Raw genomic sequence first — 17,954 nt, 5'->3', positions numbered from 1 at the left:
GCTGGGGTGACCTGGCATGTGGGAGGAGGCAACCAGTCGGGTTTGTCACCACAGGATCCAACTCCTCAGCACGTGTCTCCAGCTGGCAGGGGCCCAGGGAGGACTTTGCCCATGAGGCTCCAGGCACAGGGTGTGAACACGCTCGCCAGGCATCCCTCCCACAAGTATGAGCTAATCTCAAAGCAAACCAGTGGCGTCTGACAAGGAAAACCCTTCTAGGTTTTTAAACCCTTCCTCTCCTTACTCCTTGGCTTTCCCCATCCACCTGGGTGCCTTCTGAAATAAATCACCGCTCCAGCTGGATTCTCTGTGAAATTCGGGGGGACTGAGCAGAGCATCAGAAAACAACTGACCGCAGAAAAGTTTGTTTTGTTTCTAAAGGAAATCCATGTTTTAGCCTTAGCAACGCAATCACAGCAACTCCACCCTGCGCCTCCCGAACCACCCAGCATTCCTTTTGTCCCTTGCTGCCCCAGAAGTGTCCAAGGTCACTTTTAAAGACAGACTCACCCCCACAGGCAGTTGAGCCTGGCCTCACTGCAGGACCCCTCAGGCCTCCCATCACATCAGCCCCACATACACAGCACCATCTGCCCAACATTCAGAGCTGCTTTCACAGGTACAGCGCACAGATTCCTTGCGCACCCATCAATTTACCCCCCCTCCAGGTCCTATAAACCACACTGGGCAGGCTCCCACAAGCCCCTGATGGGCTTGATGATCTTAAAGGTCTTTCCCAACCTAGCTGATTCTATAGCACATTGCTCTTCACACATCCCACTGTACCAGGAAGCTCTTAGCCATACGACTACACCTCGGTAGTGTGAGGACAGAGTACAGGAGCCTGCCCAAAGGCCTCCCTGCAGCTTGACCAGCAACTGCCCCTCTCACATGCTCACAACGAGCAAGGCGGAAAGACGCAACGACAGCGAGCGACACAACTATCAACCACCAGCCAGTAAAGGGTTACTGCATGTCGCGGTGCGAGAAGAGACGCTGAACGGCTCCCAGCAGGCGACAGCAGCCCTGCCAAAACCCTTTTGGGAGGGGAGCCCTCGAGGTGCCTTCCATGCGCTCACAGCAGCCTTGTCCCACCAGCAACCCCCTTTCCGCCAGTTCCCGTGCGGCTTCAACCCTCCTCTTACCGCTCCCAGCCCCGGCAGCTCCCAGCGCTCCCCGCTGCCACGCTGCGCTCCCGGGCACGGCGAAACGGCGGCACCGCCCGCCCCGCTGGGGCAAGGACCGGAAGACAAAGCCCGGCCCCTCCGCCCCCGCCGCCATCCGGCCGCGCAGGAGCCTTTGCGCGGTTCTTGCGCCTGCGATGCGCTACGGCCCCGGAGCAGGGGTGCGGAGCGAGGCGCAGCAGGAGAGCAGCACTGACATGCTGCGGGCACCCCGGAGCTGTACTCACAGAGGTGCTGGTGTCCAGCAGAGAGCAAAGGCACAAGCAGAGCCTTGTATGATGCCTGCACCGACTATAGAACACACACCGTTGGTATTTCAGGACTAGGCAAAGACCCTCCCCTGGTTTGGGGCAGGATTTTACCCCCTTGCATGCTATAGTAATGCTCATTACAGCATGAAGCCTGCCTGGCCCTGGCTCGCTTGAAGCACGTTCCCTTCAGTGTGTGTTCTGCACAGCACTGTGAATCTATGCTCAGTAACACAACTTTAAGCCCTTCCTAATGTAAAGAGAAATCAGTGAAACTCCCCTGGGGGCTGCAGATGGAGGCTGCCTTGAAGCAGTTTGCAGCATGGGTTGAGGTTAATGGGCTTGTGCCCTGAGTATTTCAGCTGGGTCATCTGCTTTTAATTGTACCTGGGGTGTCTGTCTGTATGTGCGTGTGTATCTGCACCAAGGGAAAACACCACACAAGCACCGCACTCCCCCCTGTTTTCATAACCTGCAACGTCCTGCAGCATCTGGCAAGAGTTCAGCCTCTCTGGGGTTTAGATATTCCCAGTTTTGCCTGTACTTCGCAGAGATCAGGGCTGCACACAGGAAGGGATGATGTCCTGGGCTTCAGTCACCTGCCTTCTTTCTAACTCTGAGGTCCCCATAGCACAGGCTGCTCCCAAGGGCAAGGTACAGGTGAGTCTTAACTGATGATCCTGCCAGGGATGGGGCAGCCGCAGCTTCTCTGGGCAGCCTTGTCGAAACCCCCCTACCTTGTTTTGGGAAGAGCTGCTCTGTTGTATCCAGAACAGAGCTGTGGCTCTCGGAGCAAGCCTGGCTCTGTAATTGTGTTCATGCCATCGCCACCAGTTAACTTGCCGGCAGAAAGCCCTTCCCTCATTTCACCTGCACAACTCTGAACCAGCTTCTTTTCCTGCAGCTACAAAACGCGTGTTGCAAAACTCATGAACTCCTTTAATTAATTACCCCCATTTCTCAAAATGGAAAACAAATCCTCATTTGTAAACTTAAACAGGGGAACTTTAGACTGGATCTAAGGAAGAAATTCTTTACTGAGAGGGTGGTGAGGCACTGGAATGGGTTGCCCAGGGAGGTTGTGAATGCTCCATCCCTGGTGGTGTTCAAGGCCAGGTTGGACAGAGCCTTGGGTGCCATGGTTTAGTGTGAGGTGTCCCTGCCCATGGCAGGGGGGTTGGAACTGAATGATCTTAAGGTCCTTTCCAACCCTGACTATTCTATGATTCTATGATTTCTTTTCTCCATGCCTGTATTTTAAGCCCAGACACCACAACCCTGGGCCCTTCTGTTTTCTACCTGGGAAGCTTTAAAACTGAGTTTTCTCTTTTCCCTAAGATGTGCCATTCATCCTCCTTCCCTGCAATGAAGTCAATGTCCCACTCACCTCCAGGTTTCATGGCTCCTACGGCTCTTCCCCTAGGATCAAGTGTCCCAGCCAACTGCTACACCCTTTTCAAGGCAGTTGGCACGTTGGCTGGTGGTTCTCATGCCTGAGCACACAAAACGTTGAAGAACAAATAAATCCTGCCTCCTCCCTTAGCTCACCCTGCTGTAAATCCTTCCCCACAGCACGAAAGCCGTGGCTGAGAGCAAAGCCCCAACATTGAGATCTTCCAGAAACAATAAGAAACAAGTCCTTCTCCCATCATTTCACCTTTTAATTGAGGAAGATGGGAAGATGGGAAGACTGATTGTGTGGCCATGAATGAGCCACTTGAGAATTCCTGGCAGAGCATGCGAGATCTTCCATGCCTCTTGCAGGGACCGGATGCCCCTACATGCTTCTGGCCTTGAGCACTGCCAGGGATGGGGCAGCCACAGCTTCTCTGGGCACCCTGGGCCAGCGCCTCAGCACCCTCACAGGGAAGAGCTTCTGCCTAAGAAGATCTCAGTCTCCCCTCTGGCAGGTTCAAGCCATTCCCCTTGGCCTGTCCCTACAGGCCCTTGTCCAAAGCCCCTCTCCAGGTTTCCTGTATCCCCTTTAGGCACTGGAGCTGCTCTCAGGTCTCCCCTTCAGGAGCCTTCTCTTGTCCAGGCTGCCCCAGCCCAGCTCTCTCAGCCTGGCTCCAGAGCAGAGCTGCTCCAGCCCTCGCAGCATCTCCGCGGCCTCCTCCGGCCTCGCTCCAGCAGGCCAGTGGTGGCCAGTGATGGCTCGTTACAGCCACAAGGGGCATAAGGGCCAAGAGGCCATGAACGCAACGCAAGGCAAAGCTCACCGAGGGAGGTGCGGGAGGGAGCAGGAGAGTGGAGCAGGACGCGGGAGGCTGCAGAGGACACCGGGCCCTGAGTCAACCGCCCCGAGCAGCCCTGGGAGCGGGGAAGGGCGCGGGGCGGAGCGGCGGCCGGGGGCGGGCCCGGGACGCGGGACCGGAGGAGGGAGGGACCGGCCGGGGGAGGGCCCTGCGTGGCCCGGCCCGGCCCGTCCGCGCCGATGGGGCTGCGGGCCTGGCTGTGCGCGCTGTGCGGCTGCTGCGGCTGCTGCGGCGGAGAGGCTGCAGCGGCCGAGAAGGAGCCCTTACTGAGGTGAGACCCCCTCGCCCCGCTGCCCCTGCGAGGCATGGGGCTGAGCCCCCCCTTCTTATCCCACCGGCGATGGGGCCGGTTCCCTGGTCCGCAGCCATGCGTGAGCCCCTCTGCGCCCGCACACCCAGCAGCCTTTTCCGCGCCGCGCCGAGCCCCGTTTTCCCCCTAAGGCCGTCGCAGTGATTTTAGAGCCGCTGCTTTCCCTGAGGGGTTGGCCACCTCCTGTTAGAGCCGGTCAAGGCTCCCAAGGGGTTTTCTGCTGTTGGTACCAAACTGCTTTCAGTTCTCTTTCCACCCGGGCTGGCTTCCCGTAGGGGCTGCGTTCTTTCTGGCACCTCGTGGAACAATGCGTGCCAGGCTGTTGGACAGGGCTTGGAGCAAGCTGCTCCAGTGGAAGGTGTCCCTGCCTGTGACAGGGGTTGGAACTGGGTGAGCTTTAAGGTCCCTTCCAACCCAAACCATTCCGTGATTCTATGCTAAGTTTTAGCAAGTGAACCAAGGGCAGCATCTCTTTGGTGATTCCTGTGTGCTCCTCGCCATAGGAACCGTTCAGCTTTTGTCTTTCTGTGGTGGCGTTTCAATAGAGGAGGCTGAGGCACTGAACAAAAAAGGGGTCCCCATCATTATGCGGGGGGTCAGGTCCCACCTTTGGGCAGAGCTCTGTTCCCAGGCAGGGGATGCTGAAAAGCAGATGACAGCACACTGCTGGAGCCGGCTTTAGATGAAAGCAACATGCATGTTGCTTCCTAGAGAACAGCTTTTTCCCTCCTGCTGTGGATCGCATCTGTCTTGTGCACAGAGCCGTGAGGTTGCCCGGGAGGGGGGTTGTGTTTAAAGATGAACTTCGGTTGGTTTGGTTGGAACTAGACGATCTTAAGGTCCTTTCCAACCCTAACCTATGATTCTATGAAGCCCCGAGTCACGGAGAAGGGCTGTGCGCTGTGCAAGCGCATAAAGGAGGGTTTGCATGTTGCGAAACATCTGTGCGCGGGGATTGCGGCACCTCTCCTTCCTTTCCAGCTGCCGGCTGGGGTCCTGGGTGCTGCCAAAGCCCGCAGTGGGATCCTCAGCCCTGGGATGAGGCAGGGACCGTGCCCTCCCTGTGTCATCAGTAGGACAGGGGCATTTCAGGAAGGAAGGCGGGATGCTCCTGCTGTGGCCTACATAGGTGTCAGGTAATAGCAGAGCTGGCATCAGGGTTTGGAATGTCCTGATTTCGTGCTGTTAGAGCAGTTCCCTAAGTAATAACCAGCTAATCCCGAGCATGGGGCTTTCAGTGCAGGAAATTGGCAATTAACCTAAGGAGAGCAGAGCAGGCGTGCAGGGAGGCTCCATCCTGTGCATCGCTAGCCGGGGCCCTGTCCCTCCCCAGGCACCTTTCTTTAGTAACATGCCTTCTGCTGGGGATCCACTTAATGCTGGCTCTAAGCAGGAAAGCTTGTATAAATGCTGGGTATTCCAAAGGCCCCTGCTCTTGCGCACTGTGCCAGGGTAATTAATCTAACAGCCTAATCACTGGCTTGTCCCTCTTCAGGAGGCTTTGGGCTTTTATTTCAAGGCAGGGATCTTGCCAAAGCACAATTGCTGTATTGTTGTTTTTATTGCAGCATTGTTTAAAAGGAAGGACTTGCTTGAGATTTCAGATCTTTTAGCTGAGTTTCAGATTTTGGGGAGGTGGTGTTGCTACCAAAAAGTTGACTTTATGACTTTTCACCTTATTTTCCCCAAGTGGACTGGTTGCTGCCTTATAAGTCCAATGTGTCAAAGAATAAAGCAGTGAGGAGGAAGTAATCTGTGTATGAGGTGCACGTTTACCTGGGCATATACAACCCATGAGGCCAGTGAGAGCAGCCAGCACTCTCTGGGGAGATGGGCATGGACCATAGTGTGGGGCTGGGAAAGGAAACCCTGGGCAAAGCCAGCGAGCTGGGCTGCTGCAGGGAAGCATCTAGGCTGCCTGTCTGCCTCTTGATGCACAAAAGTGGAATCTGGCTCAGATGGTGTCCTTGGGATGCAAATAAAATGAGAATTTGGACTTCAAAATGAGTTTGATCTGGACTGGAAGTCTCTTTGAGCAGAAATGCGCTGATGAAGCATTAGTGCTCACCATTTTCTGGGTAAAACCCAGAGTGTGAAACAGAGTGTGGTCTGGGTCCCCTCTGGTCCCGCGCTAACCTGCCAAGCAGGCTGCTGTTTGTGTGCTCCTATTTTTGCTCCCATTTCTTCATTTTCAATGTTTCTTGGAAGTCCAGCACACTCAGGGTGTTCCCTGTTGGCAGGGCTCCTTGTGCTTGTGTGGATTTGCTGACTCCTGGGCACTGCCTGTATCCCTGACAGGCTGCTGGATGCTTTGGAAATAGAGGCACATTGGGAAGTGCCTTGCAAGCTGTGAGGGAGCGGCTCATAAAACCTAAGGCTTGTTGGTGTTACTGTATAAAGTAATCAGATGTTATGGGTACCGGTAAGTCACTGGGTGGGAAGAAGCCTGTTGAAGGCAGGATGGGACTGGACACATGCTGAGAGCACATCTGGCTCCTGAGAGATGCCTTCCAGGCTGGGATCCTGTCTGCTCCACCTTTGGAAAATGGTTTGAGAAAACCCATGCTGGCTCCAGTGCAGGAAGGGTTGAGTTATGCCATCCACACCTTCTAAGTTACGTTTGTTTGCTTGTCTTTAATGAGAGATTATAAGAGATTATCTTTTCACTTATTACCTGTTGCTCAGGTTTTTGGTTTGTTGAAAGTCTAATTAAGCTTCCTGGAGGAATGCTGATGTGAAGGGCTTTTTCTATTTTGCCTATGTGCTGAAGCTCATCTTAGCATCTTTTTTTATGGCTTGGCGTCATGGTTAAGCACCCTCAATGTTATCTGATGATTTGCTGGATCGGTTCCTTGTGAAAGGAATGAGATTTGGGTAGCAAATGGAATAAGCAGTGGGAATAAACAGAAGTGAGCAGGGATTGGCACAGGATGGCTGGTGAGACTATTGGGGAAGGCTGAAAATACTTCTCCATTTGTGTTGTTCTGCTCAAGTGTTTGAACATCTTGATTAGAAACATTATGGAAATCCTCTGCTAAAAGATGTCCCAGAGGAACTCATAGAACCACAGAATGGTTTGGGTTGGAAGGGACCTTAAAGATCATCCAGTTCCAACCACCAAATTAAATAATCCTGTAAAGAAAAACGCATCCCCCAGTAGCAACATAAAGCCATAAAATCAACAGAACAGTTGCAGAGAAGACTTCCCTCGTTGGGGACAGCCTTCCCAGAAGATGATGGTCTGCTTTGCTGGCTACTAAGGCCAGAATTCACATGCAGGCTGTGGACATTTCCATCCCCAGATAGAGATGGGGCTACGTGTCCGTCCTGTGTGTTGGCACAGGTCCCGCATAGCTCAGCGCATCGCTGTACCTCTCAGGTAGGAGCTCCTGGGGTGGTGAGCGCCTGCAGGGATTGCCTGCTTGAGTTGGTAAGGTTTGGGCTGCTGGGGAGAAAATAGACCTGCAGGGTCACACAGAAACATGGTGCTGGATGTGGGACCTCTGAAGAACATCCACTCCAATCCCTGCTGGAGCAGGTTGCCCAGGACTGTGTCGGGTTTAAGTGTCTCCAAGGACTCCACAACCTCTCTGGGCAACCTCAGTGTTCACCCGCCATTCTTATGAGGAAACAGAATTTCCTGTATTTCAATGTGCATCCTATTATGGGGCAGCACTAGGAAGGGTCTGTCTCTGTCTCCTTTGCTCTCTCCCATCAGGTACTTGCACACAGCAAGTACTCGACGGTACTTGGGGAGGTAAAAGGAGGCAGCATGATGCTGAAGTACCTAACGCTGCCTCGTCTCTCCCCTTCTCTGCAGTAACAACAACCCCTACGCCTCCTTTGGAGCCACACTGGCACGGGATGAGGAGCAGAACCTGTGGAGCACCCCACATGATGTGACCCACACAGAGGCAGATGACGACCGGGTTCTGTACAACATGATTGTGGTCAGGAACCAGCTGGACAAGGACTCGGAGGTGAGGTGGTGCCATTCCTTGCGCTAAGTTTCACCAAGGTGCTTTCATCAAATGCGTTGCAAGTACCTTTAAGCACCCGTTAAACTGCTACAAACAGCCCAAAGTCCCCCACTGTGGCTCACATAGACATCAGGTCCTCCCATCTGCTCCATCACCCTCCAGATGTTACCCTATATCTGGTGTGGATGCATCTGTGGATGTCATCCCTGGGAAGCTCCCTGAGCTGGGATGCGCGATGCCCTGCGAGCACCTCTACGCCACCACCACCAAACGTGTACTGGTAGCACTGGGATCCCCAGCTCAATTTCCTAGCTTCACAGGCTGCTTGTTTGGGTCCAGTATTCCCCTGGCTTGGCCTTTCCCTGGTCAGGCTGGTGTTAGCCCTGCCCACAGTGGCGTTCACCTGGCAATGGCAGCGCCTGGAGCTGAGCTGCCGCTCCACTGACACGTCAAGTTAAATACTTTTCTGATGGGTTGTACAGCAATTATTGAGAAGCAGAGAACTGGCACAGATCTTAATGCAGAAGGGAAAAATCATCACTGTTACATAAAGGCTGTTTTGCAGCCCTGATTTCCTTCACTAAAGCACTCGGGTGCAAAGCAGATTTCAGTGGCCTGATTGGGAGCAGGCTGTAGCAAATAGTGATGCGTTTCCCCCTCTCTGATTGCTTCTAAGACCTCCAAATGCTTGCAGCAAAGCCTGGAGGCTTCCCATTTAATTTCAACACGATTCCATTTCATCCAAGAGACTGCAAGACACTAACTCTTCCTCCTGTTATAGTCCCCTCAAAGCCAAAAGCTAGCTCAGCTTTCACAAGAAGCCTTAAACTCCAGAGGTAAAGCTCAGATCAAAATCATAGTATTTATAACGTAAAATGAGATAGTGCAATCCTTGTATACGGCTGGCCAGAATCCCCATTTAATGTGTTTGTTTCAGGGGCTTTTGGTGGGGTTTGAATAAATATTAATATTAGAATAGATGATTTTGTTATGTTTTAATGGCTGCATGTAACCTTTACAGTTATAACTGAAGATATTCTCTTCCCTCCCCGCTGCTGTTTTCTCTACCTTGCAATTGCTTGTCTCTGAGAAGACAGGGAGTGTCATCCGCCCCAAATTGGCTGAAGGAAACAAGGACATCTCTGTTTTAGGGAGCTGTGCCAATCCTTGGTTGTTGCAGAGCTGGGTGTGCTTAGGGCAGTGCTGAAGCTCCTGATTCCAGCCCTTTCAAGCACCTTTTAGCTTGGTTTAGGGTTCAGGATGGGGCAGGCCTCCTACAAGCTGTTATTACTTATAAAACAGTATCACAAGTGGATGGGCTGCTAGAAGGATGCCTCCCTGGGCAGAGGAAAGCTGTGTGTCAGCCCTGCAGAGGACAGCATCAGTTGTGGGTGAGCAGGAGAGCTCTTCTGCCTGTCCTAACCCCAGTGTGCCTGCTTGTCCTAACCCCTTGTCCTAGCCCCAGTGTGCCTGCTTGTCCTAACCCCTTGTCCTAGCCCCAGTGTGCCTGCTTGTCCTAACCCCTTGTCCTAGCCCCAGTGTGCCTGCCTGTCCTAACACCAAGGCTTTCTCCTGCATTCAGTGCATCGGTAAGGTTCTTAGGGAGTTGAGCAGTCACTGTTCCTGCCAGTGAAAAAGGAAAGTACAAAGAGCATGCGGCTTCCTCTCCCCAACAGATATAAGATCACATACCCTGGGGTCTTTACGCAGTGCAGTTAATAAAAAAGCCTGAGGAGTACATCAGGCTGACTTTGAAGAAAGCCAGTGCTTGATGTGCTTTATTTAAATGATGGCACAGTGCCCCTTGCAGCTAGTCATTGCCTCTCTCTTTTACAGCTAGGGAAACTGAGGCATAATGTATAAGCCCAGCAAGCTGTTGCAGTTTCCAGCTGCAACTCCTTCTGTGTGACAGGACAGGGAGGGACTTGGCCAGCAAAGCCAGCATTCCTGTGTTCGGCCTCGGGTGCCAAAGTCTCTCCTTACTACTGGCAAGCATTTTAAAAGTAGGCCAGATTGCATTGCCCTCCCCTCCTAATGAGACTTCAGCCCTGAGAGAGAGGAAAATAAGTCTAATTGCAAAACAGCACTGGGCTGTAAAAGCCATAATGTGCTCTGGGAGCTGCTCTGCTCCCAAAGTCCCTAGGGAGAGCATGTGGGTGCTGCAGGACAGGGGATGGAGGAGCGGGTTTTGTGTGTGCAGTGCACCGACTTTACGAAACCATAGGTCCTCTTTTTCTCTTGGTTAAAAGGGGACTGAAAGGAGAACTATTGCCTCTATTGCTGCTCCTTCACTTAAAGAACTTCCGGTGTGCTGTGCGCTTAGTCTATGCTTTGCCATTCCCCACCTTTATCTTAGCTACTTTTTAGCACAGGACTTGGGAAGGGTCCCAGGATGGATCTGTCCTGGCCTGGGCATCGTTGTGCTGTGGACTGCGGTAAATGAATAAACCAAACTATGCATTCAAAGTGCCAGGAGCTCCAACACTGAATGCACCCTGTTATCATTTGTGGTGGGGCTGTCAGCAACTTGCAGCATTGGTATCCTTCTTCGGAGTTAGTTCCTTGCCCTCACCGTGACGCTGGACCCACATGTGATCCGCGTGGAAGTGTTTCTTCTCCCTGCTTCTTCCTGCTGGCCCCACTGTGAGAAATCTGGCAGCTCCAACCCAAACTCAGTGTGCCCTTAGCTTGTATAAGGATGGCAGGGCTGCTTCTCACTGAACCAAGGCAGGAAGCTCTGCAAAGCAAGCACTGTGACGTCCTGGGTGCACCCTCTTTCACACACACCATTGCTCTTCCTGCTCAGTGCTGTGAGCTGGGAGTGTAGGCTCATGGGGCCACTGACCATGGTGGAGCTTGCTGGAGCACCCAGCGGTTGCCAAACCCACTGTGCAGTAGGTAGATGAGGCAAGATTCACCGGAGCCTCCTAAAGTCAGGAGGACCGAGCAGCCTGCACCTTCACATTTCTCTCTGCTTGAGGCCGATGAGTGTCACATCCTTGGATGCACTTTTGGAAGCAAAGTGTGGGCAAGGAAGAGTATGCACAGAGAAAACCAGAAAAGCCATAGCTGAAGGGGGCTGGTAAAGCTGATGCAGCCTTTGGAGATCAAAGCTGTTGTCAAAGCTTTTGAAGGCTGGGATCAACGTTTCAGAGATGGGAAATATGCTCCTGTTCTGCAGCATTGTTGAACCTGGTGTGATGTAAAGCAAAACCCCGTACCTGGCAGTGAGCTGAGGACTTTCTGGGAAAACCAGATGTTCCTTAAGATACTGCATATATATGGGTGAAGTCACTGTTCTAGCATGTACCCTGCTAGTGTGGAGGAAAGCGTTTTGTGGGGAATGGGACTACTATGTCTCTGACAGTTCTTCAGTTCTAACAGCAAGAGCTGCCCTGGGCTCATTGCTGGGCTTATGTATGTGATGTGGACCTCCCAGAGGTCCAGTTTGTGGTGATCCTATTGCTTCAGTGTCCTCTGATGGGGTGCATGGCATCACCCAGCTGTGGGCAGAGGGCCTGAGCTGTTGCACTAACGTTGGTTTCAGAGAAGGAACCAGGTTTTGGGCAGCTGCACCACAGGGCTGTGAACAGAAACTAAAGGTAGGGTTTTGCATTATGACCGAGGGAAAACCGCTGTTCTTATGGCTTGTAAATGCAGTGTTTCTTTCTTCTTTTGGCTTATTCCTTTGGGAAAGGTGGTGTCATAAACCCTGGTAGCAAATTCCTCTGCCTGCATTTCTGTGAGGGACCTGGCTAGCAGAGCTATACATGCTCCTCCTGGCAAGCCCATTAATGAGCTGACACGGCCCCTTTTTCTGCTTCCTCCTGCTCTACTACTGGCTTATTTGTTTTTAAACAGGTTGCAGAGAAGGTCGGTATTGCAATGTGCTGTTGCTGGGGCGTGCTGGGTTTGAGTGCTGATGGGTTTGTCCAGGGTTGGGGATGCCAGCTGGGGAGCCCAGAACTGACCCTCTTAACCTGCATGTCTTAAACTGAACCCAGTTTAAGCTTTTTCGAAGCTGCAAAGTCAGTTGGTGGTTCATTGTACGAGCGTGGATCTAGAGTTTGTATTTGCTCAACTACTTCCAGTGGAGCCCCACAGGAGCATCCCTGGATGTGGCGTGGTACCTTCCTGCACTGATATTTCAGTTCTTCCCTGACAACTCTGTTTTGACCTCATTTCCAAAGTAACCCTTGAACAGAATGGTGACACCAATTACTTTCAAAGAAATAAAGGAAATGGTTTTGACAGAAGATTGCTTTGGCAACACGAAGAAAGCTCCGTACTACCTAGAAAACTTTCATATGATCAGAGATGAAGAGCTGGACAGTGCTTGCCTGTTTCCTTGGCACGTTTTTTTCCAGAGCTCTGAGTTATGCACCAGCCTGGCTTGTATTTCGTGCCCAGCATTTCCTCATTTCCATTTGGCGTTTGCAGATTTAGTATATCACACTGCAGTAAGTTTTCCAGGTAAATATCTGAAGGGCTGAGCACTCAGAGAAGACAGCTGGTGCTGCTCCTGGGATGTTCTTGACCCATGCACAAAGGATTTTCTCAGCCGGGCCAGTAACTGCAACCTGCTTCGGTTTCCTGTGGTTAATTCATATTTTGGGCAGAAGGGTATTTATTTCTTCAAGGATTGATTTTGAATGCAAGACTGGGATGTCCCAGACCCACAGAAATGCCAAGGATATCGGTGCATAGGATGTGGTGCACAGATGCAGCCAAAGTCTCTGATGTTGCCCATTCCTACACGCGGGCAGGACAAGTTTTGCTCTTCCTTTGCTGTGTTGTTAAAGGGAGATGCTTGGTAGAATAATTTTGGGGGTGGAAAGATGCTCTTTATTTCCTCATCAAAGTAACACAGCGAACAGCCTCCTGCCCACAGTGTTTAGGATGCCTCTGCCACAAGAAATTGGCTGGGAAAACTCAGGATTGCTGAGGCTGATGGAGAACAGGGCATGAGTCCCTCTGAGAGCTCAGCCCATCGCTGCCCAGCCTCATCCTCATGATCTCTGCTGTTAATCCAGAGAAAATCAGGAGCAGCTTCCCTGCATGCTAAGCACTGCTTGCCATGGAGCTTAGCCCTGAAAGCTGCTGCCAAGTGCCAGCAAACTACAGGGAGAGGAGCATCTTTCCCACCCCCCTCCCTGGCTCACTAAGTCATCCACATGAAGCACACTTGGAATCACAATGGCCATCTGGATTGATTGTCTATGTTAAAGCACTTGTTTATCTCTGCAGGAGGGCAGAGACATGCTGCCTTATATCCCCACCAGCATGCCCAGACGGGTTTGCTCTCCTTTTACCATGGGGTCACGAGCAGGCTGAGATGTTTCCGAGTGATCCCTGCCAGCAGGGACCATCGTGCAGCCCTTTTAATCTCTTTTTAAACCTTTCAAGTCTGCAGTAAACTTCCCACAAAGCTTGAATACAATATAGCCCCCCTTCTTTTCACTGAGAGGAGCTGGGTTCCTAGCGACCACAAGAGAGGAGGGGCTGGTCCCTGCCTGCTTTCTCTCTGCTCTGTGGGAAGATGAGCAGTGCAGAGTGAGTGGAGCTGTTTCCCCTGCTCTCCTGACCTGAATTCACCAGTGACTTAACCCTACCGACTGCTTCTTCCAAAGTCTAATCTCCAGCTCTTTATCAGATCAATTCCTTAAGGCACCAGGTATCGGGAAACCAGTGGGATTTCTAGCATACATCTAGCCTTCCTGGGTATTGTTTAACCCCTTTGAACCCAGCATGGCACGTAGGAAAATCCCAGGCAGACAGCATGGATTAATGCCTGTTTATTCTACAAGAGTCCATCTCTGTAATCTGTTGCTGAGAAATGAGATTAATTAAGGTTATTAGTGCAGGGGAATTAGCTGAGCAATGTTATGACCTGCTGTTGGGATGCTTCTGTGAATGCATCCTTTGCAGTGTGGGCATTGATTAAATTCAGCTAGTAAAGTACTCCTGGTTTTCCTGCAGAATATATGGATTTCCACAGGAACGCATACTTATAGAATGGAATCATAGGATCATAGAATAGTTTGGGTTGGAAGGGACCTTCAGATGTGTTTAAATGTGCTGGTACAGCTTCAGTAAATAACCTTAAACCCTTCCCTTTTAGACAGTGACCCATTATGCAGATGTATCATAGAATCATTGAACGGTTTGGGTTGGAAGGGACCTTAAAGATCACCCGATTCCAACTCCTGCCACAGGCAGGGACACCTCACACTAGACCAGGTTGCTCCAAGCCCAGTCCAACCTGGCCTTGAACACTGCCAGGGAATTTAAAGCTTGAGGTCAAGTGCAAGGATTTAAGCTGTACAGCTAGATGAGGCATTAGCTGTAGCAACTGGCAGCCACTAATAGTTATTATGTCAAGTGACTCCAGCTCAGTCCTCAACCACCCACGTGCACCCCTCTTCTCTGGTATTTAAAAAAGGATACCCCAGCCTTTAAAAAAAAGAAGCCTGTTTTTTTTCTTGTTTTCTCATACTTTTGAAACCCTGCCTACTCCACTTAAATGCCAAACAGAGGGCTGAGCAGTTTGGAAAAGCCACTGTATGTGTGGCCATGCTGAGAGCAGTAACTTTTCGTTTCCCATGGGCTATCATCAGCTGTAAGAAAATGTGCCATGCCAGCTGAACTGCAAGGCTATGGAAATAAGGTGTTGCAATATATTAATGTGTGGTTGTGGTTTCTCAAGCTGTAAAGGTTGAATAAGGTATTTTCACAAGCTCAGGTTTTGATACTAGCTGGAGCATCAAGGTTTGGGGTAAAGGGCTTTGGCCCAAAGACCTTCGTCAACCTTCATACCAATCCCTCTGTGCCAACATCAAAAGTTCTACTCTGGATCTGTTTCTAAAGGCTGGAATTCCTAGAAAAGCAGCAGAAACCTCCCCACATGCAAATGAGTGACTCTTATCCCTTTGCTTTGCAGGAATGGCAAAAGCTCAACTATGATATTTATACCTTACGGCAGACCCGAAAAGAAGTGAGAAGCAGGTGGAAACACATTTTGGAGGATTTGGGTAAGCTAGGGGACAAAATGATGTGATTTCTGTGGTACCGGTGGTGGTTCAGAATGGGAATAGCTCTACCGAATTAGGCTGGTAGAGGAGAACTGTAGGCAAACAGAACAAGGTTGCCGAGCAATGCCATCAGGTAGCCCACATAGCAGCTGAGAGCCTGTGGAGATTCTCCAGAGCTCAGGCACGGCTGGGAGGAGATGGGGCCACCGTGGCACATCAAAAAGCCCATAAACCATGATCAGTGGGGGAGCCTTTCAAGCCTGTAATAGCATGCAGGGTCATCTGTTTCAAGCTTCCTTGTGGAAACTTAGCAGGGACACCTGCCAGTTCACGTGGGTTTTTCTGAACAAGATCAACAGGGAGAAATGAATATTGCTTTCCGATTGGAACACAGATAAGTCTTCTTTTTCTTCCTTAGCCCATGCCAGCTGATCAGAGCTAAGCCACCCACTTTGTTTACTCCTGTTTGAAATATTCTTTCACCAAATGAAATGACTCAACAGTGGCCCTCCTACTTTTGGCATGTTTCCTAGCCTGCAAACAGTGGACTGCACCCACTGTGCGCTGAGCTGCTGCTCCTCTGGAGAATTCAGTGTGTGTGACCTGGTTTCTCACATACATACATAGCATGTGACTCTGAGGCCAAGGAGATGTCCCATACTGGCACATCAGAGTGGGGACTTGCATCATGCTCTGGAGGAGGTTGGCAGCTAATGAGAGAAGGATGTGGGAATTGAGCATACTTGTTGGGCTGTTCAAGGGCATTATCACTGGGAGACAGAGATGGGTATCTCAGCTGCTCCTGCCCTACCTGCTGTTCTGGGTGGGAGGAACACGATGAATTCATGACTAGGTATCAGCATTCACCTTCACCCCGGTGCTCACGTAGCCCATACAGAGCGAACACGGGAAGGATCAGTTGACACCCTTGCATCTGTTACTGCACGTTGATGTGGCTCTCCCACATCTCCCTCACATCTGCAATGGCTCCGGAGCTGTTTTGCAAAGGGTGGGGAAGCTCAAGGCCAGGGATCATTTGGCCTGACCGTAGCTAAGTGCAACCAGATGTGAAACCTGCTATCTTTTGTTATCTAGAGCTGTGCTTTAATCCTAACACCACCACTCTTTCCTCATAGGTGTTTTCAGGTGAGACACACCACCACCAGCTCCATGGAGCTGAACAAAGCGTTAATGGTAGCCATTACACTGAAAGATCCCTGCATCTATTTTCCTCCTTTCCTTCCTTGGATACCCTTCCTATAAGGGATGCTGACTGCTACAGGAAAAATTACCCAGGCATTCTTTACTGCCAAAGGTTTTTTATCACTGTTACCTTCCAACACCACCAGCCCTGAAAGCTCTGGCACCATCAGAAAGCAACACCCTGGCTGTGGAAAACTAGCATCAAACTTGCTCTGAATGCTTATACCTGCCTCAAGTGCAGACACAGCCTGCCTGGGGGAATGCTAGTTTGTTTTAGAAAGTAGGGAATGCAGCAGCCCAAGGGGGAGGGCAGGAAGGAACCTTACAAGAGCCTGGAGGGCTCAGGGATGACCCTGCTCTCCTGTTTGACTCATTTCTGTAACATCCCTTTCCAAGGTTTCCAGAAGGAAGCGGACTCCCTCTTGTCAGTGACCAAGCTCAGCATCATCAGTGACTCTCAGAACATGGGCAAAGCCCGGGACATCTTGTTAAAGCTCTCTGAAGAGACAAACATCTTCCCAACTAGCTGGGAGCTTTCTGAGCGCTACCTCTTCGTGGTGGTGAGTAGCTCCTAGCATGCCTTCCTCCCCGCTGCCCCATCCCTGCAGGTGAGCTCAAATGAAGGGGAGCAGGTAGGTGAACTGCGTGTAGTGACTGTGAACCCCTGTTGCTTTGTCAGGAGCGGCTCATAGCCCTGGATGCTGCAGATGAGTTCTTCAAGATGGCCAGCATGGTGTATCCGAAGAGACCTAGTGGGGAAAGAGTGGATGAGAGCCAGAAGGCCCTGCAGTGCACCTCTGTTGTGATGCCCTGAGGAACCCGCCTTGCTGGCACAAGATGGGTAGTAGGTTTCTTTCCCTTCTGGGACCAGGCTCCTCTGATGAGGGGTTAGCACAAGCAGTGCTGCTCCTTGTTTTCCTGCAGAGAAGCAAGTGGGCCGGTCGGAGCAGAGCGAGGAGGTCGGTGAGCTGTGCCCCACCGGGAGGGCACAGGAAGGTGGATGCTGGCCCCAAGGTCCTCCCAAGCAGAAGGGAGCAAGAACTGCTGTAGTGTAGCCCTGACAGGAGACCGCTAGCCGAGTAGCATATGCAATAGGCACGGGGAGAACCTGCCGCGCCAGGTGTTGCTACCAGTAGCTGCAGAAGTTGAGATACCTGTAGTTGCGAGCGCTGCGAGGAGATCCTCTTTCCACCATCCATTGGTACCTGCCACTGTCCCCTCCTTTGACCCTGCTAGCCAGGATGATGAGAGAGGGAGGAAAAATACTGCAGTCTGCAACTCCATGATGCTTCTCTGTGCACTGCTCCTCTTCCTCATCCCCGGCCCGTGGCAGCCGCACCATGCAAGTCCCAGGGGATTCAGCAAAGAGAAGCAACACTCTCCAGGAGAAGAGTTCATGCCCTGGCAATGCCTTCGAGCAGGGTTACAGTTGGGTGCTCTACCCGAAGCCATTAGTGGTTTGGAGGTGTTTGTGTCGGGGCTGCTCAGCCTGACAGCTTAAAAGAAGGTAGATTTTAGGAAGGTGCCAAGGTCAGAGCCTACTGAGAATTTGGCTCCTGTGTTGTCCTCAGATTGGCTGCCCAACATCTTAGTTCACTTCTGAAACTTTTGGTCTTAATTACATAAAAAAAACCCCACTATAAAGCTTCATGTCCTCTCAGAATATGTGGTCCCTGCTGTTAATGAGGCTTTTTAATGAATATCCTTTATATCTTGGGTTTTGTCTGATAATGAGCAATAATT

General features: G+C 51.3%; 1 protein-coding gene across 1 annotated transcript; it reads left to right on the top strand.

Annotated features, from left to right (window-relative positions):
• Positions 1-3,866: 3,866 nt before the first annotated feature.
• MREG (melanoregulin) lies at positions 3,867-17,025 on the top strand (the record flags this gene model as incomplete). Its single annotated transcript, XM_080632145.1, has 5 exons — positions 3,867-3,958; positions 7,818-7,977; positions 14,918-15,008; positions 16,608-16,771; positions 16,891-17,025. 5 exons carry the CDS (start codon positions 3,867-3,869, stop codon positions 17,023-17,025), a joined length of 642 nt encoding a protein of 213 aa, XP_080488271.1.
• Between the last annotated feature and the right edge of the window lie 929 nt (positions 17,026-17,954).

This window comes from Psittacula echo (assembly GCF_963264785.1).
Source record: "Psittacula echo genome assembly, chromosome: 20".
NCBI classification, from domain to species: Eukaryota; Metazoa; Chordata; class Aves; order Psittaciformes; family Psittacidae; genus Psittacula; species Psittacula echo.
The sequence above is the reverse complement of the archived record's forward strand: the minus strand, read 5'-3'. Positions and strand labels throughout refer to the sequence as shown.